The 12131-nt window shown below is 31.9% G+C and overlaps 1 protein-coding gene across 1 annotated transcript in view; it reads right to left on the bottom strand.

Moving 5' to 3' along the window:
- LOC149791019 (uncharacterized) overlaps positions 1-12131 on the bottom strand; it is a 68047-nt gene that overhangs the window by 17303 nt on the left and 38613 nt on the right. The window contains exons 16-19 of the mRNA XM_089972892.1: positions 6142-6663; positions 4395-4508; positions 3289-3437; positions 2094-2240 (exon numbers count right to left, since the gene is read on the bottom strand). Of these exons, the coding sequence (XP_089829018.1) occupies positions 2094-2240; positions 3289-3437; positions 4395-4508; positions 6142-6663 (932 nt within the window). The remainder of the gene's footprint in view (positions 1-2093; positions 2241-3288; positions 3438-4394; positions 4509-6141; positions 6664-12131) is intronic.

Below are 12131 nucleotides of genomic sequence, written 5' to 3'. Positions count from 1 at the left end.
TTGTGATTTCTCAATTGCAGTCACAATTTACGACATTTCGAGGCGAATTGTTCAGAAAACACATCGGCCTTAATATTCGTGTCATGTGAATTCCTGACTGACTAGTATAAGCAACTTATATTAACTATTAGTCACATGGCTTGTATTGCTATCTTTATATGCCTTCTGTCCGCAAATTAAACATATAGAGATCAACATCTTTGATTATTAGACAAATAGTCTACGTAGTTCTAAGAAGCGGATAAACTGGGCATGCATTTATCTTAACGTCAACAAATTATATGTGAAAGTGGCAAAACGCATGTAAATTTTATCCGACTTATTTCGCTCTTCTTCTTTCTTCTTTGTTATGTGGTATAATATTTTAAAACGCTTAATACAAATGCTCGGCAAAGCGCAACATATTTTCGGGTCAGCTGATCTTTAAGTGCGTTTTACGGCACTACCACCACCACATTAGTGCAAACGTAAGGAGGGCTTCAATGAATATCTGTCACAACAATTGCGAAATTGCTTTAGAAGGCAAGGATCAAATTCTCTCTCTCTCTTCTCCCTGTTTTTTATCTTTCAAATACTATCGAGAGAGTTAATATTTCAAAGAAACGATTTTTCTATTGTTATATATTGTTAGGTTATTCATGACATTTGTCTGTCATTGAGGGGAGAGAGTTTTGCATGCCTGATTTTTGTCATTTTAAAAAAATATTTTACTTGAATTTGAGCTCAAGACCTGGGTTTTTCCTAAGGAAATTACATTGTATCTTAATGCAAGTGAAATATGTATATCAAGAATTCGATAAACAGTTATTCATTTCTGTTTCAGATCATGCTATGGGAAATGTATCAGACTGTGTAGCTCTGTTCAGATATAATTAGATAGAAATTATTTAAATCATTCATTGAAGTTACTCAATGCGCTAACTGACTGGATTAACACATTTATTTTGGATTTGTGTGAATTTATTCAAAGGCACGCTGGATTATAACTTTATGATAAATGAAGACAGTCAGGACTTCTGGAATTAATTGGGAACATTCCACAATTTTGTTAATGTGATATAATAGATCAGTTGGGTTTTAGTTCATAATACTGTGTCGTTTGATTTTTCACTTCGTAATCTAGTGAAAAAAAGTATTTGTTGATTTTAGTAAACTTGTTCGTTTCGTTTCCTTCTGTTACATAGATTAAGACCATAGTTTCGTGTGACCTTTTGAAGTTCCTTTAATCTTATTATAAATATGGCACTGAAAATCATTTCCTGTATTTTTATCCTAACCTCGAATTCAAATGCACCATGTGTATTTATATTTTGTTCTGATTAAACTACGTGATTGATTCATATGATACAATCAATTCTTCTAATGTCTTAAAGATTGTAAACAAATTGGACAAAATTTTTCAAAGTTTTTAAATGTAACTTAGTTTTGCTGCAGGAGACATGATCTTTGTAATAGTGATTTAGATTCAGGATTCCGTATATAATGATCCAATAATGTTATAGTCATCTGAATGCTACAAAGATACATTTATGATCATTCTAGATACTCACACACTCAATTAGACCAGTGTTTGACAATTGGATAGATATGTATAAGCCTCTGCAATTGATATATCATGCCAAGAAAACCGGTGTACTATGTTATGTTTTGCAAAACCCTTTGATTTATCAAGCATTAACAATGTTAAAGGTAAGGGAAATATACAATTTTCCTGGAATCTCCTTTCAAAATGAATTGATGTGCCTAACTTCCGCATGACCTATCTAAATATTAGATCTTCCAAGTAAGAATTGACGGTGTGACAGGTGGTTTGATAACAGAGGGATATTTCTGCATTTTGTAAAATGTAAATGAACATGAAAATGTTATTATTAACAAATCAAGACTGCACCACGGGTGCAACCCTTGCGGCAGGTTGGCAGTATATATAAACTCTACTTAGCCCTCATTATCATGCGTATACTAATATGAATTAAAAATTGAACTTTATTTAGGTGCTTAGTTTAATACATGCATGAAGCCATAAACAGCATGTTTTTGTGTTTGTATGAACAAAAATTACTTTCGCGACCAAGAAGGAAAAGACCATTCACCTGTTCTGAAATGTTGTCCACCGTGTTCACTTTGCCAAGAATGTCTGCAAGATATCCAAAGTCAACATGTGTCAAATTTTCTTGTAACTGGATAAGTGTGTTAGTTTCTTGGAGAACGTTAAGAAGATTGTTTTCGTTCACGTTCGTCTGAAAAAATAAATGTTATATAAACGGTATTTTCATTTATATAAATATGTTGACACATTTTGGCCTCTACAATTACCAACATGACTTCTCGATATTCAGCTTTATTCCTATACTTCTTTTAAAAGGCAATGAATCTGTTATTTTGATGATAATTACTTCAGTAGCTGCTAGAAGATTATGTCCGTTTATGTGACCTATTCTCAATAATCAATTAACTGGTGTTTTGATTAACATATTATGATCTTTGTCTTTATTGGCGTGTCGTTTAACTTTACACAAGATTCATTCGACTAACGTTTTTTTATTATGGCACGACTACAAGCATGTTGAAAGTATTACTTTCGATGAAACAAACATCGTCCCATATTTGAACATATACAACATCATCAAGTCTAGGAACATTTAATAAGTTACATAGTCCTCGACAAATATCAATTACTACGGTAATGTTAATGGTAACTGTATCATCTAATGAGAAAATAATTACATCAACCATTTGTTATAACTAGTAAAACCTTTTAAAAATAACATTTTTGTAATGCATGGAAAATAAATTGCAATAAAGTGTATTAATTACAATATTTATCTCGGCCAAGATAAACATTTGCACATTAAATAATTTTGTTCAAAGAAGGCACCAGTTTATTATAATTACTCAGATAATTATTAAATAATGCATCCATAACCAGTATATTACAGAGAAACCCTTAATTATATATTTGTTAATACAAAATCAAAATAGTTTATCACTTTTAATAGCACCTGGAACTAAATCAATGAAAGTCTTTTTTTGTGGCAGCAGTTTGCGGGGATATCACTACTTAAAATGATAGTATGAAGTTTCTGAAACTTATAATAAACGATGATGAATTATACTGCATGCATCGTGCTATGATTTTCCAAACCAGTTATTTAATCACATACCATCGTGCGGAGAAAATTGCCATTCTGGAGTAAATTACCAAATGTTTTTGATTGCAAGTAAAAAACTAAACGTTATTGTTTTATATTAAATATTCGCAGATTATGTATTTTTCTGTTGTCAGACCTTTGAAATATTAAGAAGTTGGGCCGATATCGGTGACGTTGGTCCCAGTTGACCTAGAACGCATTCTTCTAGCATCTTCACTTCTGTCCATTTGACTTCAGTTCTCGAAATATTTTGGCAGAATGCAGAGACAAGGGCTTTGCTTGAATCTGGAACAATTTTAACAGCTTTATTTTTGTGGTGTTAAATACGATTTAAAAATGCAGAGAGTATGCTACCATTAAGGGCTTCAAAAAAGAGAGTACATAAGAGGAAACAATAATAATATTGGAGTATTTGCAAAAAGGTTTGTACGTTTTAAAGGATCTTTGATGAGTTGATGGAGTCTTTAGGCATACAGTTATCATCAGAAGTGAAAATTTATGTTAGCATTTTTATCTTCAGAAATATTACACTTTTCAAACTGTAATAGGGAAAATGAAATTTCATAGTCTTGTATCATTTCATGCTTTGGTTGTTTCATAGAAGCTCGAGAAGTAATCTTGCTTTATTATTAGTTCTTAAGATTAGTACTTTAAATATTATTTATGGACCTAGAATAAATTTTTGCAGATGTCGAAGCGAACAATAAAAAAACAGGCAGCGATGAAAGAGTCCTTATGTTCTTTTCAGAGGAGGTAACATTTCTATAATTTTCTTTAACTAGAAACTTGCTAGCAATATTTTATAAATCTCGGCCTTTCATTTATATCAAATTTCTTTCAGCTTACCTGACTTTTAATCTCGAACACTACTCTGACTCAATGCATCGTTACTTTCATAGTTAAGGTTGTCCTCAAGTACTTGTGACTTATAACTCAACTTGTTTCAGCTCGGATGAGTTTATTAAACACATTTACCTATTTCATCAACATTATTGTGATTGACAGTGACTATATTGCGTCCAAAAAGATGATCATTTCTAAATCAATCTCAACCTGGACTATTTCTCGTTATTTCGAATACTGATTTACTAGACTTGCAGTCCAGTTCAATACAAATACATATTCAAAACATTAAATATGTTTCGTTCTGTCATTTTATGTTTGAAGCATTTTAGTTCTTTTCGAATATCGTAAACTTTGTATTTATTTAACCCTCTTTTCATGACTATCCTCGATATTTACCATTGTTACATCTGTTCCAGCTGTATCCTGTTTGACCTATTCTTGTTGGTGGAATGGTGATGCTGATGGTGAACATTGAGACATTTTTGGCATATGTGTATTCTGGACAATACCCTGTAAAAAGTGAAACCCAGCTGGTGAACATTACTGATGTTGCTCAAAATTATTCGATTTTCAGCGGTGGGATTAAATATACTTTGTCCAGCACATTAGTCATGCTTATTAAAGGATTGTAATAATCAAAATATTGATATACCACGGGTAACCCCAACTATATCAATGTGCAATTTTCTTGCTTCCAAAAACTAAGACGCTAATTGTCGTTAGAACTTTATATGTTTATTCTAGATCAATGATGAATGTCTACTAAAAGGCTTAATTTAATTCGACTGGTATTAAAATGCGATATGAGTGATTGTGAGTACCACCATTGATAAAGTTCCGTTACGATCTCGGATATATAATCAAACATTGAAACAATGGTGTATTATGATTTTGTGACTCATCTACATGCTTTGCAAAATGGCAGACAACTAAAGAAAAAAGGAACACGTGAGTGATTGACGGAGACCTTAACGTATGAAAAGTTTAGTGTGATTTCTAGGAGGTTGTTTGTTACTGGCGCCTAACGAAATAAAACAATCCGGTGAAAGGGTAAGTGTGCAACATACAACTCAAACAAAACCATTCATATAATTAGCTCGAGGAATATTAAGCAGACATAGAGCAGTGGCGATATCAGATAAGGTGGATATTACCAAGAACCTGCTAAATCCAAAAATCAATAAACTCAATCAGGGTTATTTATATTAGCCCTAGAAAATAAAATCGCCGTTAGCAAAATTGAACAAGTCGCAATAAAATATTTAAAACTGAGGCAACTTCAGATTATATTGGTATATTTATATATATATAATAACGACAAGTGTCAGCACACGAATGACTGATAGCCAGTATATTTTGGTACAGGATGATCCAGGGAAATCTCCGCGAAGAACAGTCGACCGACAAGCTACTGGCAAGGTTTGTCACATCTCCAGAATGGCGAAGCCTGGACTGGAACCGACACTGACAAAGATGTAAGACAGAGAGAGAGAGAGAGAGAGAGAGAGAGAGAGAGAGACAGCGAGACAGAGATAGATAGATAGATACATAGATATTTGAAAGTGGTAGCCATGTCACGGACCCTACAGATTGTTGCGTAATAATATGCATTAAGCTCAGACAAAGTATAGTACGGATGTATTTTAGAATGTATTATGGAAAATGTTTGTCTTTTTCCGGCTGTCTCCAGGCATATATATATATATATATATATATATATATATATATATATATATATATATATATATATATATATATATATATATATATATAAATTTTGTGTTCAAAGATCGAAATGAGGCGGACGAATAATGCTTTTAGAATGTATCAAATTTAATATATTTATATTAGACGACAAGGACAAAGTTTTGGAGAATATAATATAACATTAGCCATTGTAAATATTACTATAAAATAGCTCATAATTCATGTACTCATCCATTAAAATCATTCCAAAATATATTCACGGTTCTGTAACCGTACGGTTTACAAATGATCAATAACATATAGTATAGATAGGCAATGTGATTACGTCTAATGCACACATTGTTCCTTAACGAGATTTTATAATGCGGTCATATATTACGTAACAAAACAAGGATTTATATAAAATTAACACAAATCAATTGTTAAAAATTGTTACCTTGAAAACATGCCCGTTCAGACCGCTCACCTTCCTGTTCTGTCGTGTATTCTTTTGGACAAAGAAAACAGTACGTTTGACCGGATGAATTTTGAAACGTTCCGATCTCACATCGTCTGCATGCTTTAGTGCCATTGATGGAATTATAATATCCTTCTGCGCAAGGAATACATATTGATCCTCCAGTTGTATTCTGATATGACCCAGGATTGCACTTGATACAACTTTGTGAACCGTTTTGCCATTGATAGGTACCGCCAGGGCAAAGGATGCACTCAGATTTCCCTGGGTCTGGTTGATAGCTTCCAACCGCGCATAATACACAGGAAGATGCGCCTATTTCTTTCTGATATGAGCCAGGGCTGCATTGACTGCATTCTGTTGATGACATATTGGGTTGGTATGTGCCAATGGGGCACTTAATACATGTTGTTTGTCCATAACTAGGTTGGTACGTGCCAGCAGTGCAAGGAATACATATAGACCCAGAATAATAGGACGTACCAGGTGTACATTTGTTCACTGAAAGATCAAAATGAGATGGACAAATGATGCTTTTAGAATCTATCAAATTTAATATACTTATATTAGACGACAAGGACATAGTTTGGGAGCAATATATTATAATATTTGCCATTGTAACGATAACTATAAAATACCTCATAGTTCATGTACTGATCCATAAATCATTTCAAAATATATTCACGGTTCTGTAAGCGTAAGGTGTACAAATGATTTCAATAACAGCATCCACTTTTACTTTAATGTGTAGTGGTTATTTTACGTCTAATCACATACTATGATTCCGAAATCATTAAACCATGACGCCTGGAATAAGAAAGTCACTTTAAGTTGAAATCAAAACTATTTACATCTAGCTTTGCATCATACAATAGTCGCTCAGTTTAGAAATAATTAGCTGATGTAAATATATTGTATTTCCAATACATGCACACATGGAAGTCTGTCACTAGATCGTGCAGCACTTGCAACTTTATATTTTTGAACAAATAGTTCAAATGGCTACGGATAATAATAATAATAATAATAATAATAATATGATTATTATTATTATTATTATTATTATTATTATTATTAATATCAGTATGATTATAAGAAGAAGAAGAAAAAGAAGATGAAGAAGAAAAAGAAAAAGAAGAAAAAGGAAAAGAAGAAGAAGAAAAAGAAGAAGAAGAAGAAGAACAAAAAGAAGAAGAAAAGTACTAAGTAGTAGTAGGATTAATGATAGTTCTAGAAGCATGTCCTGTTATTAAGTAGACATTCAACAACAAATTCTTTCTCTGAAATACATAACATCTCTGCGAGATCTATTGTCCTTCCAGTGACAAGTCTAGCTCCAAGAACTACTCCCTAACAAGCATACATGGTAAGTCAAGAATTTGAAATAAATAATATTTTATTTAAAACAAAAGAACTAATACAAGAATAATAAAAACATGAACTGTTGAGCATGAAACCATATATATATATATATATATATATATATATATATAGAGAGAGAGAGAGAGAGAGAGAGAGAGAGAGAGAGAGAGAGAGAGAGTCTTAAACTAAGTAACAAAATGAGGGAGAACTAACACGTCTTCTACAATACAACAACTAATTTATTTTCTTAGAATAAGTAATGAAAATTTAAAAGAGTTTTGTGAATTAAATCCGGAATCGTCCTAAGTCCAATATATGATGTTCAATCTGAATTCCTCTTGTATTTCAAATAAATTCCGATATTAAATGTGCTAGTGTGTTTGTAGTCTGCTAAATGATAATAGGTCAATGTCCTTGGGTGTGGTGATGCGATAATTGATGAATCATAATAATTTAATCCAAAATATTCTTGCATGAATTCATTATGATTAAAAATTAATTTTACAGGCTAAGAATATTATCAATCCTTTAGTGATTCCGGTTAATACTAATTTGAATATATATATATATATATATATATATATATATATATATATATATATATAACTTAAAGGAGGAACACACATAATTGTGTTTATCAGAAAATTATATATATATATATATATATATATATATATATATATATATATATATATATATATATATATATATATAGATATATATATATATATGTATATGTATATATATGTATATATATATAAGACTAAAATGTCAGTATACAACCTATTTGCAACTTACAAAAATGAGAGAAAGCAGGTACACACAGGGACTGTTTCCTCAATTATGAAGAAAGATCACGCACAGAATACAAATTAAACATAAATAATAACATATGTTGGGTAAATCTTGTAGAAAGATGAAAAGGAATGTGATTATGAGCATGATAATCTGTCAGTGTTTCATATGGCACTTTGATCACTCTATTTTAAATGTTCTGGCATTCGAATTTTTGTATCCAGGCTTTTGCTTTAAACTGGTTTTAGATATTAAGAAGAATGTGTGTATGCTGATTTACTGATATGGAGACTGTGGTGCATACCATGTTCTATGTTATTTCTCTAGGTCAAGATCGAGGCAAGAAGACTTGTGGTGTAATGTGAACTTATTAAACCTATTTATGCATGTTTGCAACTTTCTTCTGTTAATATTTGCTTGTCCAGTCCATAACGTTGTGACAGTTGGAGAGATTAAATAAACCTCTGCCCATGTATATATCGTGACTAGATGGTTTGTTGCATACCATACTACTGTATATATTTTAATTATTCTTCTGTTAGTTATATACAATAATTAGAGATACCATAGCCATACATTTCTTCAGTCTCAAGCTTTAAGGTCACATTCATCGAAAATATAAATCAGCAGCCTTGGTCGACGTGAAGGTATAATATGTGAACCAATGAAAGTAGTTTAGGGTAGTTTAGTCTGCTGTATATCTGGACTTACGAGTACTCATGTATTCATAGGTATACCCTCTGTGCTCAATGTTAAGGTCAAAGCAAGGGAAGTCATTGACCTCCTGCGTTATCTAGACTATCCATTTTTAACTACTTCATACTTTATGATGAATATTTATCCAGCTCCGCACTTAATCATACAGCTTGTTTGCTTGTAACTCTCAAATCAGGGACATTTGTAGTGAAGATGACAAAAGATGGGCAAATGATGTAGTATATGGTAGTCTTGTTACTTCAAGCATCGAGGTCATCTCACATCTCATTACTTTAGTGCCATCTTTGAGTGAAATAGTAAAGCATAGCTACTTGTGACATGAAATTGTCATAAAGTTTTGGTGCATGTGGCTATGATATAGTCTTAAGGATGCATAAAAATGAAGATAATGCGGATAGTCTATTTTGTTTGAAGATTCTGTCTTAAAATAACTTTCGATTAATTTTACAAACGCTTCACATGAACATAGTTTTTGTAATAAGTTTAGCATTCATTCAGTTTCATATGGTATTCATTTGCTATATGTTCTGCATTAGTGTAATGAGTAAAGAATTACCTATCTTTACTTAAAGATGCCATGAGTATTTTAGTCAAGTTTATTTTAATAGCTTCTGTTGCAACCATTAAAACACCCTAACAACCAGGCAGATGATACATTGTTCACATCCCCTCAAATTAATTTGGTAAAAGTTTAATCACATGATTGGCGGAAATGTTGATTATGTCACAATCTACATACAAGTGTGTGTATCTTGGTCCTCGTGAACACCAGGTGAGAAACATAATTTCGACACCTTATTCAATATCACTTCTTCGGATGTTATCGAATCTTCAAGAAATTTTCATTGTTATATGTTTCAATTAATGTATCGTCTCATAGCTTCCAAAGCAGTCATGCATCTACAAATGTTGTATAAATTGTGAAAACGAAACTCTGCTCAAATACCAAATATCAATGTTTAGCAGAGGGGAAGAGGATACCTTGGAATTTGTTATCAAAATCGGAATTTGTTGTCTCTATTACATCATGATAATTCTTTCTTTTCAGCTAATGCAATTGGATATAATAAGTTGTTTTTTCTCCCACAAATCAGAGAAGGATTCATTTCAAGCTGTCTTACGCCTGGGCGTTTTGTAGTTTGGGGGATTAAATAACCCATCCCCAGTCTAAAATTAAAAGAGCAGTCCTTGAGTTTTATGCTACCAAGAGATAAAATTCTCGGAACCAAGTTTAACTTGCAGATTATTCTTTGATACTGTTATTTCATTTTAGGCCCAGTGAGCCATATTTAGTTATTTTAAAGTAGGTTTTGTTTATCCTTTTGATAAATGACATTATGTTTTTGAAAAGAGGCAGGAGTTAGAACCTGTTCAAGCTTGTATGTACTTTCATACCGTTCAGTTGACGATATACGGGTTTACATTGCCCAACTCAGATTTTGAGCAGATGTGTCTTGTTCATACTAATAATCCTATACTGCTCCACTTATTAATGTCAAACTTGCACTGTGAGTGAATTTGAGACAAGTACATATGTACCATATGCATTAACAGGTAAAGGGTTCGTCCTTTTATTTTGTTATCTTACGAGAGAACGATAAAGGCAGAGAGACACAGAGGGATATATGTTACAACATAAACATCTATACTGCTTTGAGATGACCCACGTGATCCCATTATCCAAGACATGAATTGGTGTTTCCACTGCTTTAAAGCTACAATTAAAATTAATTTACTTCAAGGAGAGTACATTAAAATGTATTACAACTTTTTCATCCCATCAGTACATAGTCTTTAATTATTAAGTAAATGAATGTGAAAGCATCAAAATCTACTCTAAATCCGTCAACGTTTTTGTATTTTGATTTTATCAATTGATTCTATTACTCGTCGTCAAGCTCTATTATTTGATGAAACAGCCTTACGTGTGTCAAATTTTGACCGATATTCAACGCACTTTTTGGCCTTATTAGTTTCAAAACAAGCTTAATTTGTAAAAAATCGACGTTTCTAAATCAAAAAGAAACAAAAAAAAGCAAATTATTTTAGCAACAGTGATGATGTAGTACTCGTCTCAGATTACACTATTTATGATGCCTCATTTTAAAGAGCGTAACGCGCGTTTCTACCTCAAATACCATAACATGTTTGAGAAAAGAATGCGTCTGAATAGCATCATTCATAATGGAGAAAAGTGCTTATTGAAAATTAGACAATAATGGATTACACACACACACAAACACACTCACACAGACACACACACACACACACACACACACACACACACACACACACATATATATATATATATATATATATATATATATATATATATATATATATATATATATATATATATATATATATATATATATATATATATATATATATATATATATATATATACTCGTTAGAATCATATGTTGATGACAAAGATGACACAAGCTAAAGGCGCGGTCTTTTGTATTCATGGTACAAACATATTACTAGCATGGAGATACACAACCCTTGTGTATGCCAATTTCAAAATGAGATTGAACAATTTCGATGCTTACGTTAGATTACATATGTTTCTATTTAAGCAACGAAAAGGAGATAGGTTGATGCCAGAAACTTCTGAATGTATTTAGTAGAACAAAATTCACTTTGTTTGTCTGTCTGTCCTTCTGTCCCTCTCTCTCGCTATTTATGTGTCTATCTATCTATCTATATCTCTCTATTTAGTTCAAACTTGTTGAATTCATGATTATATTCTCTGGAAATACAAAAGTGCCATGATAAAATTATTGGATGAAGAAATTCACTGGAATTTATAGTATATTTAAACCTGGAATTATATTACTGTGATTCAACAAAAGACACCAGTAATTAATAAACTATGATAGACACGTCATCACCTTCAGTTTTAGATTTCTTCGGCACCTGGGCTGAGCTGTATTCAGGACTTTATATTATTAGGACTTTTGTCTGTAATTTTTGGATTAATTTGGGAGTTAATTCGAAATACCGTTAGTTGTTTTCTTTTCTCTTTTTCACTTTGTATTCTAGACAAATACATTATGAGTTCAATTTTACAAAGCTTGTCTTTCAAACTT

The sequence above is a fragment of the Sinohyriopsis cumingii genome, chromosome 10 (assembly GCF_028554795.1).
Source record: "Sinohyriopsis cumingii isolate HCF-2022 chromosome 10, ASM2855479v2, whole genome shotgun sequence".
In the NCBI taxonomy this organism is placed as follows: domain Eukaryota; kingdom Metazoa; phylum Mollusca; class Bivalvia; order Unionida; family Unionidae; genus Sinohyriopsis; species Sinohyriopsis cumingii.
The sequence above is the reverse complement of the archived record's forward strand: the minus strand, read 5'-3'. Positions and strand labels throughout refer to the sequence as shown.